Below are 20,881 nucleotides of genomic sequence, written 5' to 3'. Positions count from 1 at the left end.
TACAATACTCGCACCTAAAGCACATAATGATAATCAGCTGAAATGCACATAAAAGATATCGGAGTCGATTATTGATGTGACCAATCAATGTCGTAGCGAAGGCAGTGGTGAAAGGATAGACGAGAAAAATCCGGGCTTCCTGGTGCATATCTACACTAGAAAAAAGTCGTTTCAAGTTTCCATGAATTTCTACCCAAACTGTAGTCAAATTAGTGATCGCCTCATGGAACAATATCGACCGACCGTGGAATTTCAGGTGCTAGATCCAGTTTATCTAGTTCTGATCAACACCAGCAGCCGAGATAACAGATCCGAACAAGAACAATTTCTTCAACAGATTAACAATCTACGGATTGCTATTCAAAATTAACGAGGAAAATCTTCAACACCGAAATGTCGTCATTCTATAGAAGCAATTTAATGAATGATCCCCGACGCAGAACAAAAGACATACTAGAGTTAAATGATAAAGGAGTTCGTAACTGAAGCATGAAAGGAATCATCCCCGACATAGAACAAAAGACATACTAGAGTTACTGATAAAGGAGTTCGTAACTGAAGCATGAAAGGAATCATCCCGACACAGAACAAATGACATACTAGAGTAAACTGATAATGGAGTTCGTAATAGACTACCTAAGCAACTGCAATACCGATATCGAAAGAGACAAACTACAGACCTCAACCGAGTCATCAAGCTCAAATCGATCAGACTAAGAATAAGCTGAACACCTGAAGAAGTGAACTTCAAAGACATTCTTCTTGACGAGCTCGAAAACACAGACATCTCCATTGCGAAGATGATTCTCCTTTAGGAACTTAAGCCAACCAGCACAGAACTTGCCTCGGTGTTCCTCTGTATAGCAAAACATCTTCACGGGCCACGGCTGTTCCCTATGCATCAAATACACAAGACCCTCCCCGGTTCTGCAGTTGTTCTCCTTCATGAATTTGGAATTTATGCTCTGAACAAATCATCACAATCAGGAATTTGCAACAAGTGAGTAGAAATAATTCTTTTACTATTAAAACAAAATTTACTTGAGTAGCTTTCTGGGTGAGGTGTCTTCGAGCTCGGATGTGACGGGGTTGTATTAGAGTTTCGATGATCGGTTTTTAGTAATATAAAGAGCAAAGCCGATTTATTGGGAAAGGAAAAGGACTAGATTTTTAGCTGGATCCTTTGTTGAGCTTTGTCGTGCGAAGAAATAAAATAGTACCATATCACTGAAACCTCTAAAGAAACACCACGAGGTATCAGTTAACCTCGTAAAAAAGATGAGCTTGAGATATTTTGGGTTTTCTTTAATTTTAAAAGTACGATATAACGTAAAAGAGCTGGAAATCATACTATGCCTCCGCTCCTCACGTACGATGCTCGCAGCCGGACTAGAAATCCAGGACACTTAGGTTGGAACCTCTTTGCTACCTCGAGCGCTTTGTGAGAACTCGGAGGTAGAGGCTTCTCCACAATTCGAGGCCTCGGACCTGCGTCATACAGAAAAGATTTGAAACCATATGCTAAAGTTTTATTTCCTGAGATTTACGTATAAAAGATGGAAGCATATAAACTATTTTGATTCACAGAACAAATGTAAATCGGCCCTTTTTTTTTTTTCACAAGAACTTCGCTGTTGACCACCATGATCAAACAGAGAGATCAGAAATAAACCAAGTTATGTTATAACCCGTCTATCGGGAAAAGGTTTTGTGCTTCTGATAGACAATTCGGAATGAGAATTGGAAAAAGCAGGAGACGGATGGATAATGAAAATTCACACCAGTTACCCCTCGCAATGACTGGCCCAGCGTCGCCCGTTTCCATCTACTTGTAGTCCTCCTATATTCAAGTTCTGAACTTTCAGTTTCAGATTCTGATTCTGCAGATTGCTCACTCGGCAAATATGTAGAAGAATCATCACTGTCTTCGATCGGGAGTTGTTTAGTAGGCATTGAACGTTGAAACCGTCGACTACGTCGGCTTCTCTTCTGCGCAGGCTCAGATGCATCTCTGCCCTCCAGTAAAGCATCATCATCATCATCTCCAGATTCCTCTGCCTCATTGTTCAGCATCGGCCGTTGGTTGTGACTACGGTTTGCAGGGGGGTAAGCAATCTCTGTGGCACTCGAGTCGAATATCAGCACACGGAGGACATCGCTGCGTTCCAGTTGAAACACGAGAAATGATCCCTCCATTATAGCATAGTGGCTTTCGAACTTTCTCCAGCCTCTCCCGAGCCAAACTTTCCCTTCAGCCTCTTCCACTTTCACTCGGAAGGACTCGCCATTCTGGGCCTTGAGCAGCACCAAATGCGGGAGACGATCCCCGTATTTTCTGATAAACTTTGGCGGAATCTCCTGAAAAGGGACCAAAACCAAACTTACCACCCAGCAAATGAGCATAAACAGGCAGAAACTTAAAAGAGTGAAATATTTATCTAAGACACAGTTATCAGAGCAATGAGCGTTTCGGCGAAGGGATGAGGAATAACATCGAGAAGGCAGAGGGCATCACGAAGAAAGAGAGGACTGAACTTACGATTCTACTGCGATCGAGCGACTCGCCCACCATGACCTTGAAAAACCGAGGGATCGCCGACCGGAAGGATCCATGCTGAAGCTTCACGGCTCCTCGTCTGCGCTTGGAAGCCATTGGCATGGATGCAATCAACTCGCAGGTTTTCAAATTTCAAAGGAAAAGAGGGAGCTTTCTACTTCCTGTCAGCCCACTCTGCAAATGGGGTTCCCTTCTTCTTGTCCGTACTCCGAGAATATATTGATGGAATGGAGTATACTGATGGGTTGAAGCCAACTCTGTTCTTCTTTATGGACGGTTTCAGAAGAGGACAGAGTACACACAGACACAGTACAGTCAACACCAAGGGCATGGCAAAGAAGAGAGGGCGGAGGACTCGCTGCCATGGCGTGACTGTGAAGGTTGTTGCTGCGGCTGCATAAATGAAACTGTACTATTCATCTGCTCTCTCTCTCTGAAGCTTTCTCCTCCCAGAGCTGTTATTCAACCCCCAAGGAATTTGCAATTTAAACTTTTGCCCCCATTACTAAACCCGGAATGAGAAATTAGTCCAAAACGTGGCCCTTAATAATTAAATAATATTTGAAATTGATTGAAATAATAAAGTATGCAAACGCTCGTAAATGACGTGAACTGATAAATAATTGATTATCGCTTTAGTTATCATAATTAACGTAACCAGCTCCTTGTTTAATTTGACTTGTCCGGCACGACCACGATAATTTGTCATACCTTGGAAACAAAGAGTTTTGTTTTTTTGGGGTACGGGCCTGTTTGGTTTCGCGATTCTATTTTAGAATCACAATTCTAACTTAATTCTACCCACTACAAAACAAAATAACTCATACAAAATCAAAGAGTGAATCCCATTTATATCACTTTTTCCCACAACAAAACAACATAACTCATACAAAGTCGAAGGGTGGATCCCATTTATACCACTCAAAATCAAAATCAAAATCTAATTTTAAAATCCTATTATAAAATCAAACGCAACGTGAGAGTTTAGTTTACCCTCGAGAATTCACTTTGGGATATTATGGAACGTAAATGACGTACTGCAAAAACAGCTCGTCTTTTAGTTTTAGTGATCAATCAACCCTTTGCTATTAATCTGTACTGCAAAATGCTCAAACATTTTTCTCCTTTATATAGTCTAGACTCACGCTTGAAAATCGTAACATCGAACACGAGGCCCTTCCTTGATATTAGCTCGAAGACATCTCCCTCGCTAAGACGAGAGCCTCTTTGCAGTTTCCTGATTATCATAATCGTATAACTTCGCGGGCCAAGATTCATTCACAATACTCAGCTTCTAAGTATAACATACCCTCTTCTGCACCGAATCCATCTTTATGAAATTTTCCAGTATAGTCTGTGGAAACTATTCTTATCAGTCGTATTTCTATAGAAAAGAAAAATAGTTTTTATCCTATATCAGTATTCTGGAACAATAATATCTGCCCGATCTAGGTGTTTAGTTAAGAGAAGTTTGGGAAATTCATCAACTGGACGACTCGAGTGAGATGGATATATCCAAACTCGAAAAAAGGGTGTGTCATTCGGAATCCATTGGCAGCTTTGGTGATTCAAGTGAGATGGATTATCCGTATTAATCTTCACAGCAGTGGCACATCCTTCCGTTCGGATAATTAGTTAAACAATTTTGCCCGAATACTAAGCAGCGACCCTCCCAGTTCCTGGGATGAATAGCTCAAATTTATTCTCTTCGACGTCCGAAGCGGCTTCTCATCAGGTTCGGGATATTCCAAATTTGGCTTAAGACTGTAGAGTGTAGAGTCCGTGAAATTGCCAGAGCTCCATGGTTAACCTTAGCAGGTGGATCGAATTTTACCGCTTTAGAAGGCTGAGAAGAGCATTGCAGCTCTTGCTTATTACCCCTTTTTTTTTCTCTTAAGGCTTAGATCGCCGACGATTTCAAATGAAGCTTAACGTTTTGGTCGGTCGATCTGAAATATCTTATGTTTTACTGAAGTATATACAAATCTTTGAAGTAAACCGTATTGAAATCTTCACGCCTGACAAATATATGCATATTTATGTAAACAAAAATGGGAAGAAATCATTTTACTTTTGACCGGTCAACTGATGATTCACGAGAATGTTTCTTCTTATTTCATCTCTCGTCTTTGATAACAAGGCCAATTTGCTTCTTCCTTTTTCATGAGATCAAACCGTCCGTACATATACGCACATAAGTTAATTAACAGCTACAAGAAGTCGTTTTAAGCGATTGATCACGAAAGATCACTCGAACCCTTTGAAATTTGAAGCCTTATAATCTCCCGAGTGCCTTGTGCTCGTCCTGCAAAGAAACACTCGTAGCTCAGGCAATGTCGGTCTCGATAGAAGCTCTGGCGATAGCAGGATGTTAAAGCCCCCTTGCGATGGAAGACTTGAGTTTATACTACTAGAAGATCTACTGGATTCATGCGATTTATCTGTTTTTCGATGATGTTGGTAAGAGAATTATTCTCACATTTATTTTATTGATATGTTTTTGCAGAACAATTGTTTCTTTTAAATAAGACACCATACTCGCATCGCCCCTAAACTCATGCACATAATGATATCGGAGTAGGGTCATTTAAAACGCTCGTATTGATATTGGGGTCCACAAACCATGTGCCCTGTTTGCTACAAGAAGTACCTTCTTCTCGTAGGCAAGAGCATCTGCACAAGTAAAAAATCACATGGGGTTTCCATGAAGTTCAACCCGAACTATAGACAGATTAGAGATCGTTTAATGGATCCATGACATAGATTTGACACGATCAAGAATGGAATTTCGGGTGCTATAGATCAGGTTTTTCTAGTTCCGACTGGCACAAGCAGCAGGGAATGGGGATATCAGAACAAACTAATGACAATTACCTCAGCATACTAAGAATCTACGGGGTTGCTATTCGATATTAAAGAGGGAAATCTTCAACGCCTAAACATCATCATTCTGCAGAGATTAATCATCCTTGAAACAGTACGAAAAATATCCTAGGCACAACTTATAAAAGAGATGGTAAAAGACCACCTATTGAAACTGCAAGTCTGGCATCGAAATAGAAAAACAGCATGCTGAACTCAGTCTTCAAGCCCATGTGCAAAGTCTAAGCATAAGTCGAACACCTGAAGAAATGAACTCTGAATATGTTCGTCTCAACAAGCTCAAATACGCAGACATCTCCATTTTGCAGAGAGTTTTCTTCTATGAACGCGCCCCAACCACCACAGAGCTTCCCTCGGTGTTCCTTTGTGTAGCAAAACATCTTCACACGCCATGACCGTCCCCTATGTTTCAGATTCAGATACACAGGACCCTTCGTCGGCTTGAAATTGTTCCTCTTCATGAACGAGGAACATATGCTCTGAAAACATTATCACAATCAGGATTCGTAACAAGCTGGTCTAGTTTATCCTATTTAGCAAGATCCATTGTCGAGCTTTATTGTCCGAAGCAATAAAACAGTAACATAACACTAAAACCTCTACAAAGATACTACATGATATTTGTTGAACTAAAACCTTGTTCGAAAGACGAGCTTCTGATTCTTTGTTTTTCATTACTTTTGAAAGTGCAAGTTGATATAAAGGGCTGGAAATTATACCACGCCTCCGCTCCTCGTGTAGGTTGGTCGCAGTTGAATACAAAATGCAGGAAACTTGGTTTGAAACCTTTTAGCCGCCTCGAGTGCTTTGTGAGAGCTCGGAGGTAAAGGCAGATTGACATATGGACGCCTGCAACCTAAAAATCATACAGAAAAGATATGAAAACATATGCTGAAATTTTGCTTCGTGAAATTAAACGATGGAAGCAAATAAACTACTCTGATTCGTTGAAACAAATGTAAATGGCAGTTTTTTACAACCATCAAGCACGACATAACAGAAATAAACTGAGTTATGTTACGATCCATCTTTTGGAAAAAAGTTTCTACATTGTAGAGAATTCGGGACGAGAACGAAAAAGCAGGAAATGAATGGTCTATGAAAATTCATACCAGCTGCTCGTCGCGATGAATGGCCGAGTTTCACCCGTTTCTGTAGCCCAATAGTCCTCTTCTTAATCCCTGAACCGCCTGTTGGAAAAAGTTTTTCCCCCTCTTCAGGGATAATTCGGGACGAGAATGAAAAGGCAGGAATTGGATGGACCATGAAACTATACCGGCTGCCAAATGCGATGAAGGGCCTTGCTTCGCCTCTTTCCTTAACCTTGTGGTGCTCCTTTTTGTAGATCCTAAACGTTCAGATTCCGATTCCGATTCTGATTGCACACTTGGTGAATATGTAGAAGAATCATCACTGTCTTCCGTTGGAAGTTTAGAGGGCTTCGAATGTTGAAACGGTTGCCCACATCGACTTCTCTTCTGTTCAGGCTCGGAATTGGAAGCATCTGTGCTCTTCACTGGAGAATCATCATCACTGGTTTCCTCTGTCTCAGATGGAAGATATTCATCGCTTGGCTCCAGCTGTGGGTCTTGACTGCGGTTGACAGTGGGGTAGTCAATCTCTGTGGCACACATGCCCAATATCAGCACATGGAAGAGGTTGTTGCCCTCCAATTCAAACACGAGGAATGACCCCTCCTCGATAGGGTAATGCTCTTCGAACTCTCTCCAGCCTTTCCCGAGCCAAACTTTGCCTTCAGCCTCTTCCACTTGCACTTCAAAGGACTCCCCACTGGGGTCCCTGAGCAGCACCAGCTCCGAGAGAACATCCCCGTATTTCCAGATAAACTTTCGGGGAATCATCTGTATAGAAATCAAAAACCGAGTTACTAACGAGCAAACTGGAGAGCAACTCAAAGAGACACACATTCATACTCTGTGCAAATGCAGAAATAAGATTTCTAAGAATCAGAGCAACAGACGTTCCTCAAATGGCCGGAGAATGACATGGAGCAGGCAGAGGGCAGCTGCAAAGAGAGGAATAGAACTTACGATTCTTCCACGATGGAGCAACTCTCTGACCATGACTTTGAAGAACCGGGGAGTTGGCGACTTGAAGAATCCGTCCTGGAGCTTCACAGCTCTTCTTCCTCTGTGGGTGTGGGCAGAAGCCATTGGTGATGGGTAGGGGATGGAGCCAATACTCATCTGGAGGACTGTTCTTGTGGTCGGTTTCAGAATACTGGAGGACTCGGTTTCAGGACAGCGTACGTACATACATAAATCACATACATAAGGACAGTCAGCACCGAACCAATGGCTGGACTCTGTTTCTTGCTGCATAAAGCTGAATTCTGTACTGTTCATCCTTTTTTTTTTTTTTCCTCTCTCTTTCGAAGACTTGCTTTTTCCTCCGGCGGGAAAATCTCGATGTCGGAGAGGGAGGAGATACTCCGCTCCCGTTGTTCAACGACTGAAATTCCCGAAGAATTTGCTTCTTTATGTTTCTGGTCCTAAGAGTATACATGGGATGACAAATTAGTCCAGATGTTGGGGACACCGAACATGGTATGTTGGATGACAAAAGGAGAACAGGGGTCCTTTTGAATTTGACTGACATTGTATAATTACAGCCTCTTACAAATCATATGCATGTGAATTGAGGAGTGATTGATTTACACTTAGATTATCGAGCTTATTGATCATAACTACCGACTAAACTGATAATGCATTAAGTAGGCATCACAAGTTTTCTTTGATCTTCAAAGCGGCTTCTCTTCAACTTTAGCCAACGATTTCAAATTTCACCATCACCATCTGTCTTCCGTCTCATCACTCCTGGAACAAATGTGACCGACTAACCACCGCATCTCAATACAGTCACGTTGAAGATGACCCCTTTCTTCTTGACGAGCTCGAAAATACAGATATCTCCGACCTTTATGTGGTTTTGCCTCACAAATGCTGCCCATCCCCCGCATAAGCTGCCTCCACGAGCTTTTGCCTTATAGTAGTTCATGCTCACAGGCCACAATCTGTCAGAATGTCGAAGCATGACTTTTTGTGGCGCTTCCTCTAAATTATTCCTCACGATGAATCCTTTTGAGATAGCCTATAAAAAATTGAGGCTTAGAACGGTTTGATATTATAGTAACACTGCAAAACACAGACCTCAAACCTTTGTTGGGGGAAACTTACCACACTTCCAGACTTCACATACGATTCAGTCATGAGAACGTGGAAGAAGGGATACTCTGACCTGAAATTCACTGCTTCGGATGATTTGGCAAACTTCAGAATTCTCCGAGTCAGAGAAACTGGCGGAGCAACATTTATTGCTTTGCCTGCATTACAAAGAATTTATTCAAGTCCTAGAGTTAAATTCAATCAAACAGACTGGGAAACGGCAGAATCATATGAAGTATGGAGTGAGATTCATGCCTCTCAACTGCTTCGATGAATGATTTAGTGTTTTCCGGTGCTTCAGCTTCTTCTCCCCAAGCTTGGAACGTCTTGATTCGAGACCAGAGTTCGGAGTCAGGTCATCACTGTCGCAGCTAATTTCCATTGCAGGCTCAAGATCTCTCATGATACTGACTGAGTTATCTGTTGACTCCTCCATCTCTGATGAGGACGATTCGACATCAGGTTCAACATGACCACATTCAATCTCCTGTTCCACCTCATAACCTGACAAGGTTCCGGGTGAAGTTTTATAAGCAGATTCCTCCATCTCCGAAGAAAGAGATTCAGGAACGGGCTTAACCCTTTTGACATTGGCTGATTTCAGCGGGTATTCTATCTCAGTTGCGCTTTTGTCAAATATTACCACTTGGAAAACAGATTTCTTCACATAGCAGAAGTTCACGAGATATTGTTCCTCGATAGAGTAATGTTCTATGAACTCTGGCCACCCTTTCTGTAACCAGAAGGCATCATCACACTTTTCCAACCAAACTTTCCAGCTCTCGCCGTTTGGGACCTTGAGAATCACTGCATTCGGAAGATTGTCCCCGTACTTCCTGACAAACCTCTTAGGAATGGACTGTACAAGATATATAAAATCGGCTTACTCAGATCAAACAAAGAAACTACAAAAGCACCTATCAATCAAACAAGAAAAAAGAAACTACAAAAGCATACATCCATCACAAGGAAAGCCAGTTACGCCGAACCATAATATTCATTAATCTACTGTACAGTAAATAAGATGGATTATCCAGAAACCTTTCCAAGCCAGAACCAAAAAAAAAAAAGGAATACTTCATACTTAGGTTTTGAAGATAAGAAACTTGAACACACAAGTAATCCAACTAAGAATTTTCATTCCCCTCCTCCTTATATATTGCATTAATCCCAAGACTAGATCAGAAAAAAGAGAAACAGAACTGAGCCAAACGTGAGAGAACAGAGAACGGAGCAAACTTACAATCTTCCCGAGTCGAAGTGAGTAAGGATGTATTATCTTGAAGAAATGAGGAGTCGGTGACTCAAAGTGGCTCCCCCCAGTCTCTTCCATGGAACTGTTTAGGCAAGCTTGTAGAAAATTTCTGGGATTGCTGGTCTTTAAGATGAAGCAACTCAAATCCTTCTAGTGGGAAAATTTGAAGGGGGGTTGTGTTGGCTTCTTCTCAATGTGCAGAGGGCATGAATTGGACCTGCCATACCATTGAAGAAGCTCTGCTTAATATTTAATTAAGAAGGCCACTGGGGCTCTTATTTATTACATTGGCCGTTGATGGAAAAATATGTATGAGCTTTTCTGGAATTAGCTTCCTGCAAGTGAAGATTGCTCATTGTAGTAAAAGTTTCTAGCACAAGGAATGAGCTCATCTTGCATGGTATATTCCCGAGGCAGTTGCTATGTAGCTTAATCGACTGAATCGTACATTGAATCAGTGCTGAATGGGGACCAACTGGCTCCATAGTTAAAACTCTAGGGTGACGAGAATGGTTATAGATGGGTTTGGTGTGTGCTAAACATCCAAGACAACAACCCAAACCGTCGAACGTCCGAGTTAATCGATGACAATAGCATATCCCTGGGCAGGTCTCAAACTACTCACGACAGTCCATCAGAAAATTACAGATTAGGCTTTATCAATTATGTAGCCTGCTCGCAGGACATGTGACAATTTGCTAATAATGTATAAAAGAACTCTGGGTCAAAGGTGGCCAAATATGGGTCTTTACCATTCATGCTTCATACGCGTTAAAACAAAACAAATAAAAAAAAGGAAAAAGAAAAGAAAGTAGTCTTTATGGTACGTAAACATCAAGCATTAATAATATTCTTTTCTTCTTTAACCAAAAGATAATTCTCATGATCGATGAATTCACCTCATGTCTTCATTAAAATATGGGAAAACAATCGATGTTAAATGTCATAGCTGAAGTTTACTCAAACAACATAAAAATATATTTGCAACAAAAGCAAGTACAACAACAGAACAGAGTCTCCATGGAAATAATCATACACAGACAAGTAAAGACAGGCTAAAACTGACATCGTCTCCATGGACTTAAACGGGAACAGCCGGCCTGAGCGGGACAAGGGCTTTCTTGATTCTCTCGACTGCATTTTGCAGTTCCGAGAGTGCAGCAGCGTAGGATATGCGAATGCAAGTGTCCTCTCCGAAGGCATCCCCTGGGACCAATGCAACCTGTGAATGGTTCAAAGATGTTCAGTCAAAAGACCAAGAAAGTGGCACAGATGAGTGGATGTACATACACATCCTTTGAACAGTTATGGTGGGCCGAGCTGTGAAGAATTATCAATACAGAAGTGGTGATTAGAGCATAAGTGTAACCAGTTCCAGAGAATGCCAAGACCCGAGGTCCTGCAGTAGGCCTCGACAAAATTGTGTCAATGTGTGCATTCCACAGACCCAGTCCATAATAAATTTTCATTAATAATTTACAGCTTCACACTGTTGACAGGAAACATGGCTTGTCTACTGCTCCATAGCACATAAGAAAGACATGCCGCTGCATTTATTTATGGGTAAATTACAAAAAAAAAACTCAAATTTTGTAAAATGTCTCAATTTTGTCCTAAATTTTGTTTTGTAACAGAAAAAACCATAAGTTTTCTAAAATGTCTCAAAAATGACCTCCGTTATAACTTCCGTCAATTTTTGCTGCTGATGGTGGGTCCCTTTAACAGTCCACGTAGGTCACACGTAGGCTTTAACAGTCCACGTAGGTCACACGTAGGCAAAAATTGACGGAAGTTATAACGGAGGTCACTTTTGAGACATTTTAGAAAACTTATGGTTTTTTCTGTTACAAAACAAAATTTAGGACAAAATTTGGGTTTTTTTTTGTAATTTGCCCTTTATTTATAAATGGGATGAGTTCTATCTCCAGCTTCAACAAAAATATCTTGTTCCACGCGAAACAGAAGGGGATGCTCGAATAGCAAAAAATTGAGTCACACCTGAGCCTTGTCCAGCAGGTATCGGCATAAGGACTCTGAGCCATCAATTACACCGAACCCCTTAACTTCTGATCCGTAGTAGCAGCTGAAATCGATGAAGAGATAGAAAGCTCCCTGCACATGAGAGTCCCAGCAATGAGAATTTGGGATCATTACCAAGAAAAGAGTTACATTTTCCTGGAGCTTAATTTGGCACCTGGGGCTCTGATATCTTCACACCCTCCAACTCGCCGAAGCTCTTAACCAAGTAATCTCGCCGCTCTCTGAAGGCCTTAACCATTGTGGAAACAGCTTCGCCACCAGCATAACCTAGTCCTAATGCAGCCATTGCAGCCTTCTGAGAAATACTGCTTGCGCCGGAAGTGAACTGGATAAGAAACGAAAAGGGGTGAAAAAAGTGTAAATTTGAACTATCAAGTCCCAGAGCATTCCATTTTTTTATTTTAAAAAATTTAGCTTAGGAAATAAATTATGTTTGATGGAACTTACTAGATGATTCAGGTAATAAGATGTCTTGTTTATGTAGTTCAATACATTTTCGAATTTAATTTCTTCATTTTGCAAGAAGAAAAATAGAGAACAGGAAAATTGGCACTAAATTTCCAGAAGTTTTTCCCTTCCCTTCACAGTCAAAATGATTGCAGCCAGACACTAGAATTAACGTTTTGGCATTACCTGGCTCTGAATTTTCCCACATGCAGCAATGAAGTGTTCTGGACCTGCGATGTACCCAAGCCGCCACCCAGTCATTGCGAAGGCCTGTAGATGTTCAGAAAAACTTTCATGGAACTCATAATACAAATACAAAGCCTTTACAGAAAAACTCAACAATCCATATGTTGAGATAAACAGGGAACCCATAGTTGTAAAAACTGAATTGAACCAGTTGATGGACCCATTTAACTGGATCAGAAGATTAAATTTAGTACATTTATATTTTAAAATGATTCTCGATACTGTTCTATAAATCTGGTTAGATAAACAAACTCACAGCTCGACTAATCTTTAGCACACTACTGAAAACTATGCATGGAAACATAGGTACCTTTGAAAACCCGTTTACAGTCAGGGTCCTCTCCCACATGCCCGGTAACGATGCAAAGCTTGTATGAGTTGCTGGGGCATAGATTATGTGTTCGTAGATCTCATCTGACAGAACCTGAAATGTAGAACTTTAGGATGTAAGATACGCCTTAATTAGAGACATCTAAGGGGGAGAAAAATGGAAAACCCTGTTCATACCAGAAGTCTTGGGTGCTTGGCGACTACGCGAGCAATCTCTTCCAGCACTTTCTTTGAGTAAACAGACCCTGTGGGATTAGAGGGCGAACAGAGGATAAGCACTCTCGATTTCTCGGTAAGCATAGATTCCAGGATCTCAGGGTCCATCAGGAAATTTTCAGTGATGTGCGTTGGGAGAATCACCGGTGTTGCATCGGCAAGTCTTGCAATTTCGGGGTAACTCACCCAGAAGGGAGATGGTATTATAACCTGAGAGAACAGTAAGGTTTCATAAATAGAAGCCGCAGGTACTTTACAATTTCAATCTAAGGAGTCCTTCACCAAGCACTAAAAGGACTCTGTTTCATTTGTGAGAACACATAAAATTTTCCATTTTTTCTATCTCCATTAATTGAAAACAAAGAAAATAAGGGAACACCCTGCTAAATTGCATTCTAACAGATGTTTAGGAGTTGACGTCTAATGAAGTACAAGGAACCCATTTCTCCATGAGTTTCTTGCTTTTTCAAGCAGAAAAAAAATTGAGAAACTCAATAATCTTATAGAGCTTTCCACAAACACATGTAAGTCTCTATTGGCAGATAATATTATCAAGTTTGAGATATAGCTAAGACATTTACAGCTAGAGAATTCCAACAGTGCAAAGGTTTGCCTTGAAAATTTCTTTTGAGGTTTTTGAGCTTTAGAGTAGTGAGTTAAGTAATCCAATTAATTTGTGAAAGTTGGCCCCCACAGCAAAGGCAAAGAATTGAAGACAAGTTTACAGGTAACAGATTGCTAGAACTCAAGGTGCTTTTGAGTTTCATGTTACTATACAGTGACAACAATACCTCGTCACCTGGAGAACAGACTGCGAGAACTGCCTGAAGAATGCTCTGCTTGGCTCCATTGCTGACTACAATCTGGTCCGGAGTATATGGAAGCCCATTCTCCTCTACACCAAAAGTAAACAACTCAACATGGGCAAAACAAAAGAAAAATGGACAACCAGAGAGTTTTAGTCAAAGCACAGCAATAACCAAACCTTTCAGCTTCTGACAAATTGCTTTTCGAAGTTCTAATGTGCCCACGTTTGGAGTGTACCTCGTATAACCTTCCCGTATTGCATTTATCCCGGCCTGTGGTGAAACAAAGAACAATACAGATTACTGAAATGACACAAATTATGAAAGGCTATATCTGGTACTACAGACTCTTAGTTTTCTTGCTTGACAAACAAAAGAACAGTTCTCCATGACAATACAGAAAATGATCAGATTTAAAGGGTCAAACCTCTCTTATCGGAGCAGGTGTATCAAAGTCAGGTTCTCCAGCGGCTAATTTGATGACAGGCACACCAGCAAGAGCAAGAGCTACGGCTTGGTCAGTTATGGCAACTGTTTTCGAGGGCTTTACAGCATTCACTCTTGGACTTAAAGTCAGATCAATATCCACGTGGTTGTGGCCACTCATTGCTTTCACCACTGCTGTCATCTTGGGCAACCTCACTTTCCTTGTATATTCGACCGACCTGTACCAGTATTATGGTTGGTTCTAATGAAATTAGCAGTCCCAACACTGTAATGTAGAGGGGAATACGGAACAAGGACGTGAACACGCAGCACAAGCAGTGATCTTTCAGAGTTCGTTCTGGAATTGTGCTAAGATCAACAAACCTCTTCATTGCAAATGCAGACCAACCTCAATGAAACTACTTGCACCAGATTTACCTTAACATTATAATGAAAAATGCGAATGTTTACACATGTGAAAGTAGATTGTCGGGCCTATTTGCTCCATTTTCGACTCATAACTGAAAGTATAGGACAAAGATTATTAGCTCAGGACTTCTCATTCTAACAAAGAAGCTTCATTTCTCAGACCAAAGATCGAAGCTTTCACTCAAATTTCAGAAGACTAAAACCGCAAAGCGGAAAGCTCCGATTTTGACGAGAACCCAGAATCATAGAATGAAGAATGCCCGAGCTAGACGCACCTGAAGGGGGAATTGCTGGAAGGGAAGGAATGCCCAAGAGCCTGGTCCCCCAGAGCGACCCGAGAAGATGTCAGGGCAATTCCCGAGGAAGCCGCCATGTGAGGGGTAGGTAGGCTCAGTTGGTGGAAGACTTGGGTCCGGTGAAGAAACTGCGAGAGCGATGCCTCAACATTTGTATTTACAGACGTTATATATGCGCCATGGTGGAAAATTTGTCGGGGGGGTTAGGTGGGAGAGGAGAATACTGAAGGAGAAGAACAGAGGCGGAGGTTGTTGTGCTTTGATATGGTGGTACTTCCCCCTTTTTCTTTTTTCCAATAATAACCTATCCGAGGTGTACAAATCTGCGCCGTCCATGCCAATCATGTGGGGCCCGCATGTGCTGGGAGGTCAGGCTTACATAGTAAAACTAAACTATGTTAGATCAGTGAGTCAAAGAAGAAATCAGTGCTAAACGGGGAGAGAACGTGAACAAGTTGTCCTTGTTCCGAAAGATTACGACTGAGTAGGTGAATCTAATGGTGACCACTGCGTGTTGTGGAGCAGAAAGATCATGTTAGGTAACGATTATGAGAATTGGTCCTTGGTGTCCGGTTATTGGACCAAGCGCGAGATCAAACTCGGTCGGAATTGCAGAGAATATGAGAGCTGTGCGTATCAGAGAATGAGCTCAAGCTACATTAGTATCTAGTCTACCTCACCAACCACTTTGATCCCTTCAAGTAGGGCAAATTTACATCCACTGAATGATAAAGTCAATATATATCATGTTGAGAAAGGATTGAAATATGATAATGTCAAGTTACCGTGGGTTAACAGAGTTGGTATCAAATAGAGAGAATACGGCAATCAATCATCCAAAGTAAGTTCGTTCAATTTGCAGCATAGAAAAAGCTCCATTAGGCTTGAATAGGCACCTGCATTTGGACTTATATCAGAGAGGAATCAATGTAGAACACCACCACATTATTCAATACGCCCCAAAGCAGGACAGACATGCTAAATCTATGAACAACATAGGAGGCATTAAATTAACAAATTTGACAAGGTTGTCTACCAATTAAAACTATCAAAGCACTGCAATGAGAAGTCTGAACAAGTGAATATACTAATACAACCAAAAACTAAGGACCATGCTCAAAATTTATAAAATTTACGACAAGCCAATTAGAACACAACCAATACTTCCTCAACCATACGTCTGTGAAAGTATGCCATCCTTAAAAGAATGAAAAGGCTACCGTATTGAAATGAACATCAGCCATCAGCACAAGCAAGAAACAACAGTTCGCTTCCATGGATAAGAAAGAGCCAGAAAGAATTTGTACTCCAACCAAATGTCATTGTCATCATCTTCAGAAGCAGGTTCGATACAGATTGCTCCTACTTTACCCAATGGGGAAACAATTTAAGCATCTAAATCAACATTGCTGGAAAAATTATGGACTACAAGCTTATGAAATAAATTGATTCAATGTTTCGACTCGGGCAACTTTATGCGGCTCTGATGTTAAGAACAAGTGCTCACATAATTCAGTAAAGTATACATTCACAAGTAACCGCACTGGCCAAAAAGGGGATGACACAGCCTCAAATCCTCGTACATGATGAGTCAAAATCATCGGGAGCCACCCGGGCAATCCAATTGCTCAGAGTCTTCTTAATCTCTGAGTGATTAACATAAGCCAACTCATACATGCTGCAAAGATTCACCACGAGGGTCTCGTTCAACGCGACCATGGGAACCCTCTCGAGCGAGTTCTCCAACACCTTTATCGAGTCCGACAAGTCCCTCAAGTACATCAAACAAATTGCCTTGTTGTTGATCGCCACAAAATCCATATGGTCCCTCTCGATACACACCTCGTATTCTCTAACTGCTGAAACATAATCTTTCCCGACCAAGTAAATCAATGCCTTGTTTCGGTTCACGAGGTTCTTCAATTCCACGGAATTCCCTTCACTTGATATTCCCTCGACCCGACTGAATGCTCCTTTAGCGCCCTCCAAGTCTCCCACCTGCAACTGAATATAACCTAGTTTCGACAACAGAACCGCATCCAAACCTGAGCAATCCCTACTAAGCAAATCCTTAATCAAATCCAAGCAAACACTGAACTCCTTGTGGCTCAAGTGGTCTCCAATGATGGTGTTCATCACAAAAAGCTCCCTCCTTTTCCACACATTCAACGACTCTTCGCGGGAATTAGCTTCCCTTTCTTTCAATTTTTCCCTAACGAGGTCGACCAGCCTGTAGAGGCGATCTAAACCCTCCCTGCGCTGCTCCAGTCTGAGGGGGACAATGCAGTGGAGCCACCGGAGGAAGAAGGGGACCATGGAACCGGACCGGTCGGGGTAGATCTTGGGGTAGGATTCGTACCTGTATTCGGGGCTGTCGAGGTCTTGGAGGGACTCAAGCTCAGCGCTGGCGTCGGCGAAGCGGCGGAGCTTCGAGAGGGCGAGGACGTTGAAGGAGAGGTAGGTGAGGTGGTGGTGGGGGTGGCGGAGAAGGTTGAGGGAACGCGATCGGGACACCTTGTCGAGGATGGACCGCCACGAGCCGCGGGTAGCCAGGTCGTTGAGGGAGGAGAGGTCCGGTGATAGGGAGTCCAGCGATGCGAATGGGTTCGATAGGGGATCGAGCAGGGCGCCGGCGTCGGTTGACTCCTGCTCCATGATGGTGGCCCTGTCCGTGCACGGACCACGGCGGTTGTCTATCCCGATTTGCCGGTTTTCGTGAAACCGGGAAGAAGGAACAACTACTCCGACGACCTCGACTCAGTCGACAAGGGAATGAAATGAAACCTTTTTCAAGTGTAATTTATTATGATTTGACCCCAAAACTCCTTGTATTTCTCAGTTTAACCTATATAGTTATAAGTTATTCTAATTTACTCCCTGAATTTCACGTGATGTCAGTATTTACTATTTAAGATATTCAAGCATAATTTATAACTTAATTTAACTCATTATCCTCGTTTTCTTAATTCACTACATAGTCGATACTTATACTAGAGCTAGGCGTACAGGCAACACAAAATAAAGATCGTAGACGTGTTACATGTACTATGGAGACTTTTCCAAGTTCGTTTTTGTTCTAACTTTCATTTCCTTCTTCTTATCATTGTGTTACATTAGCTACTCACATCGGTGATATGCTGAAAAGGTCCCGATTCGTATGCTTTTCCAACTCTATAGATCTACATCTTTATTATTACTCATGCATCAAGCGGGTTAGGTTGCAGTCATTTGCATCGATAACTTGGCCAAATTGCTAACCTACTTTCTAATAGAAGAGCCACTATTTCTCATTAGAAAGATGAGAATAGATTTATTTTCTTACAGTGAACGTAATGATAACAGTCAATTCCACTCCGAAAAATAAAAAGGAACTTCTTGAATTTAAAAGATATTGAGCTTCATAAATCTTTAGCTTGAATTTTTTTGATTGGAGATTTGGCCAATCACTTCGGGCCAATCGAAAATTTTACAAGATATAAAGTTTCAAACAACTAGACGATATGCCGAATGCACAACTCAGTTCGGCTCTTCCCTAATAAAGTTTTGGAAGTTCTATTGAACAAAAACAACGTTGATCCATTAAGAATTAGATTGGGCGTTGTCGGTGATGAATTGATGATCCCTCTTGGGTCAGATTAAATAAAGCCCACCAAGTTATTTAAAGGAAAGAGATCGGCTTATTTATGGGCTTAACAAACGAACATAGAGGCAAGTACGATAAGTTTACGACGTCCAATGCTGTCCTGTCCTTTTCTTATTGGACCCAAGATGGTCACATGATAAATAGAACTTTGGATCGGGCTTAACTTAACTATCAGCGATGGGCCTTATTAGATCGAAACCCCATACCAACTACCTACATTGAATAAAAAAATTAACCTTATTTTCCATTTGCAAATAAAAAAACCATAAAGAGAGATTCATTATTTATTTATTGAATAATTATTTATTCAACTACGCCAATGGAATTTATATATATATATATATATTTTATTTATTGAATTATTATTTATCTATCTCATGCGTTGCATATGAATTTTGACCACATTTTACGAAATAGGCCGGGTTGTTCTGCCTTGCAAAAGCATCGACAACCATTCTCATATGGAAACTTTTCGCCCGGATAATATGAAATCCTCACAAACGGTTAGTTGAACATCTGGTCAAAGCATTAATTTTCACGAATCTTAGCTTGAGAAATTGAAAATATGTAACCATCCAATGGATGAAGATGATATATATTGATCGTAAACATTCTAGTCCTAAAGAATCCTCCTTCATGTTTATATCACGCATTCATCGATACTTTGAACTAACTCCATTCAATCTGAGCATAAATATATAAATTGAACCCCACGAACATCGTAATTTCGCATAAGGTCAAATGCATTAAGGGATTGTCTTGAATATAGAGTCAACTGGTGCTCCCTAATTAATAGGAGAAAAAGAATAAAGAACTCAAAAAATTTCATATGCATATACATATATATGTATGTATACATTCACCACAAATAATTCATTGAGTCCACATTCAAATTAAAGGTCTTGTATGAATTTGTCTTAGGTGTACCGGAGGGCTATATTTATAGGCTGGCTAGTCATGCTCTTTCCTAGTGTGGCCTATAAAGGAAGTTCAACTTTATTATGTCCATATATGTACGTACTTAGAATATTAAAATGCATAGATATAGGTAGATATTTATCGATATAGCAGTTAGATATTTTTTTCAATTACGAGGGAGGCTCGTAGGCATAATATAAAGAAAGAGAAAATCTAATAGTTATCAAATTGACACTTATTGTTTCAGTAAGTATTGAATTTGAAACATTTTGATTGTCAGGTTACGTCATTGTAATATAGCAATTAGATATAAATCATCGAGGTCAACCTTTTGGATTCTTTCCCCTGGATTCTTATTTCCCTTCCATGGAAATTTCAAGGAAAAAGACTTTTAATCCGACGGTCCTTAAATATAGTTTTGCAATATCCTTAAATATAGTTTTGCGATATGGACTTATGTCTACATGATACATATACATATATATATATATATAATATCACATAAAGATGTTTTATCATATCAGTTACATGCATTTATCAAATGGAGGCAATTCATCTACTAGAGGAAAAAGACTTTTAATCTGATGACCATTTGGATTTTTTCCCCTGAATTCTTATTTCATGGAAATTTCAAGGAAAAAGACATTTAGGACAGTTTGATTTGTTAGATTGATTTTAACTTAATTTTAATTTTGATTTGAATGGGTGTTTTTCAATGCTGCGGGCCCCACACTCCTTTGACCGGTCAAAGCAATTTGACTGATAGCTGCCCTCCTCACTGAAACAACCCGGTATAAATATTTAGGGGTTGACCCATAATTTTGATTTTGATAAGATAATTTATTTTGTTGTGGGTAGAATTAAAATCAAAGTTATGATTTTAAAATTACACTCTAAAATCAAACGCTCCCTTATTAATCATACGGTCCTCATTAGTCTATCTGCGGCATTATGCTTAAGATAGTCTCATAAATGAAGGTAGAAGAAAAACCATATGGACTGTAAAATGCAAAACTTAGCAAGTTGCAGCCTGTACCCCGCATGGATCGAGCTGAACGAAATGAATGCCAACTAGCTAGGTCTCCAAATCTGACCCTTTCTATATTTTAATTTAGAAAACAATAATGAAAACACGTGCGTCAACCCATAATATTCTTCTTTTGTTTTTTTTTTCCGATTATAAGGGAGACTCAAGAGTTTAATA

At 40.7% G+C, this 20,881-nt stretch overlaps 5 protein-coding genes across 5 annotated transcripts; all 5 read right to left on the bottom strand.

The window, feature by feature from the left end:
• Positions 1-439: 439 nt before the first annotated feature.
• Positions 440-3,004, bottom strand: LOC116208279 (B3 domain-containing transcription factor VRN1-like). Its single transcript, XM_031541623.1, has 4 exons — positions 2,540-3,004; positions 1,782-2,358; positions 1,352-1,488; positions 440-965 (listed from the first exon to the last, which is right to left on the bottom strand). The coding sequence occupies exons 1-4, from the start codon at positions 2,657-2,659 to the stop codon at positions 714-716; spliced, it is 1,086 nt and encodes a 361-aa protein (XP_031397483.1). The 5' UTR covers positions 2,660-3,004; the 3' UTR covers positions 440-713.
• A 2,465-nt stretch (positions 3,005-5,469) lies between these two features.
• On the bottom strand, positions 5,470-7,936 carry LOC116207662 (B3 domain-containing transcription factor VRN1-like). Its single transcript, XM_031540714.1, has 5 exons — positions 7,492-7,936; positions 6,717-7,302; positions 6,553-6,630; positions 6,160-6,296; positions 5,470-5,919 (listed from the first exon to the last, which is right to left on the bottom strand). The coding sequence occupies exons 1-5, from the start codon at positions 7,804-7,806 to the stop codon at positions 5,662-5,664; spliced, it is 1,374 nt and encodes a 457-aa protein (XP_031396574.1). The 5' UTR covers positions 7,807-7,936; the 3' UTR covers positions 5,470-5,661.
• Positions 7,937-7,963: 27 nt separating this feature from the next.
• On the bottom strand, positions 7,964-10,626 carry LOC116207663 (B3 domain-containing transcription factor VRN1-like). The gene is made up of 4 exons (XM_031540715.1): positions 9,869-10,626; positions 8,881-9,484; positions 8,638-8,783; positions 7,964-8,551 (listed from the first exon to the last, which is right to left on the bottom strand). Exons 1-4 carry the CDS (start codon positions 9,956-9,958, stop codon positions 8,297-8,299), a joined length of 1,095 nt encoding a protein of 364 aa, XP_031396575.1. The 5' UTR covers positions 9,959-10,626; the 3' UTR covers positions 7,964-8,296.
• A 137-nt stretch (positions 10,627-10,763) lies between these two features.
• Positions 10,764-15,358, bottom strand: LOC116207661 (bifunctional aspartate aminotransferase and glutamate/aspartate-prephenate aminotransferase). Its single transcript, XM_031540713.1, has 10 exons — positions 15,096-15,358; positions 14,393-14,630; positions 14,145-14,238; positions 13,951-14,054; positions 13,121-13,369; positions 12,924-13,037; positions 12,554-12,637; positions 12,075-12,245; positions 11,879-11,992; positions 10,764-11,102 (listed from the first exon to the last, which is right to left on the bottom strand). Exons 1-10 carry the CDS (start codon positions 15,191-15,193, stop codon positions 10,962-10,964), a joined length of 1,407 nt encoding a protein of 468 aa, XP_031396573.1. The 5' UTR covers positions 15,194-15,358; the 3' UTR covers positions 10,764-10,961.
• A 1,036-nt stretch (positions 15,359-16,394) lies between these two features.
• LOC116207664 (trafficking protein particle complex subunit 12) lies at positions 16,395-17,886 on the bottom strand. The gene has a single exon (XM_031540716.1). The coding sequence runs from the start codon at positions 17,769-17,771 to the stop codon at positions 16,686-16,688; it is 1,086 nt and encodes a 361-aa protein (XP_031396576.1). The 5' UTR covers positions 17,772-17,886; the 3' UTR covers positions 16,395-16,685.
• Between the last annotated feature and the right edge of the window lie 2,995 nt (positions 17,887-20,881).

The sequence above is a fragment of the Punica granatum genome, chromosome 5 (genome assembly GCF_007655135.1).
Source record: "Punica granatum isolate Tunisia-2019 chromosome 5, ASM765513v2, whole genome shotgun sequence".
In the NCBI taxonomy this organism is placed as follows: domain Eukaryota; kingdom Viridiplantae; phylum Streptophyta; class Magnoliopsida; order Myrtales; family Lythraceae; genus Punica; species Punica granatum.
Note: the sequence above shows the minus strand (reverse complement) of the source record. Positions and strands in the feature narration are given on the sequence as shown.

Coding starts and splice junctions, on each gene's coding strand:
- LOC116208279 (XM_031541623.1), bottom strand. CDS start 2,659: ATGCCAATGGCTTCCAAGCGCAGACGAGGAGCCGTGAAGCTTCAGCAT. Junction 1,489..1,781: donor GTCATTGCGAGGGGTAACTG/GTGTGAATTTTC, acceptor TGTATGACGCAG/GTCCGAGGCCTCGAATTGTG. Junction 966..1,351: donor ACGTGAGGAGCGGAGGCATA/GTATGATTTCCA, acceptor TGATTTGTTCAG/AGCATAAATTCCAAATTCAT.
- LOC116207661 (XM_031540713.1), bottom strand. CDS start 15,193: ATGGCGGCTTCCTCGGGAATTGCCCTGACATCTTCTCGGGTCGCTCTG. Junction 14,631..15,095: donor TCCAGCAATTCCCCCTTCAG/GTGCGTCTAGCT, acceptor ATACTGGTACAG/GTCGGTCGAATATACAAGGA. Junction 13,038..13,120: donor CCAAGCACCCAAGACTTCTG/GTATGAACAGGG, acceptor TCTACATTTCAG/GTTCTGTCAGATGAGATCTA.
- LOC116207662 (XM_031540714.1), bottom strand. CDS start 7,806: ATGAACAGTACAGAATTCAGCTTTATGCAGCAAGAAACAGAGTCCAGC. Junction 6,297..6,552: donor TTCATCGCGACGAGCAGCTG/GTATGAATTTTC, acceptor TATGATTTTTAG/GTTGCAGGCGTCCATATGTC. Junction 5,920..6,159: donor ACACGAGGAGCGGAGGCGTG/GTATAATTTCCA, acceptor TAATGTTTTCAG/AGCATATGTTCCTCGTTCAT.
- LOC116207664 (XM_031540716.1), bottom strand. CDS start 17,771: ATGGAGCAGGAGTCAACCGACGCCGGCGCCCTGCTCGATCCCCTATCG.
- LOC116207663 (XM_031540715.1), bottom strand. CDS start 9,958: ATGGAAGAGACTGGGGGGAGCCACTTTGAGTCACCGACTCCTCATTTC. Junction 9,485..9,868: donor CACTTCGACTCGGGAAGATT/GTAAGTTTGCTC, acceptor TATCTTGTACAG/TCCATTCCTAAGAGGTTTGT. Junction 8,552..8,637: donor ATGTGAAGTCTGGAAGTGTG/GTAAGTTTCCCC, acceptor AATTTTTTATAG/GCTATCTCAAAAGGATTCAT.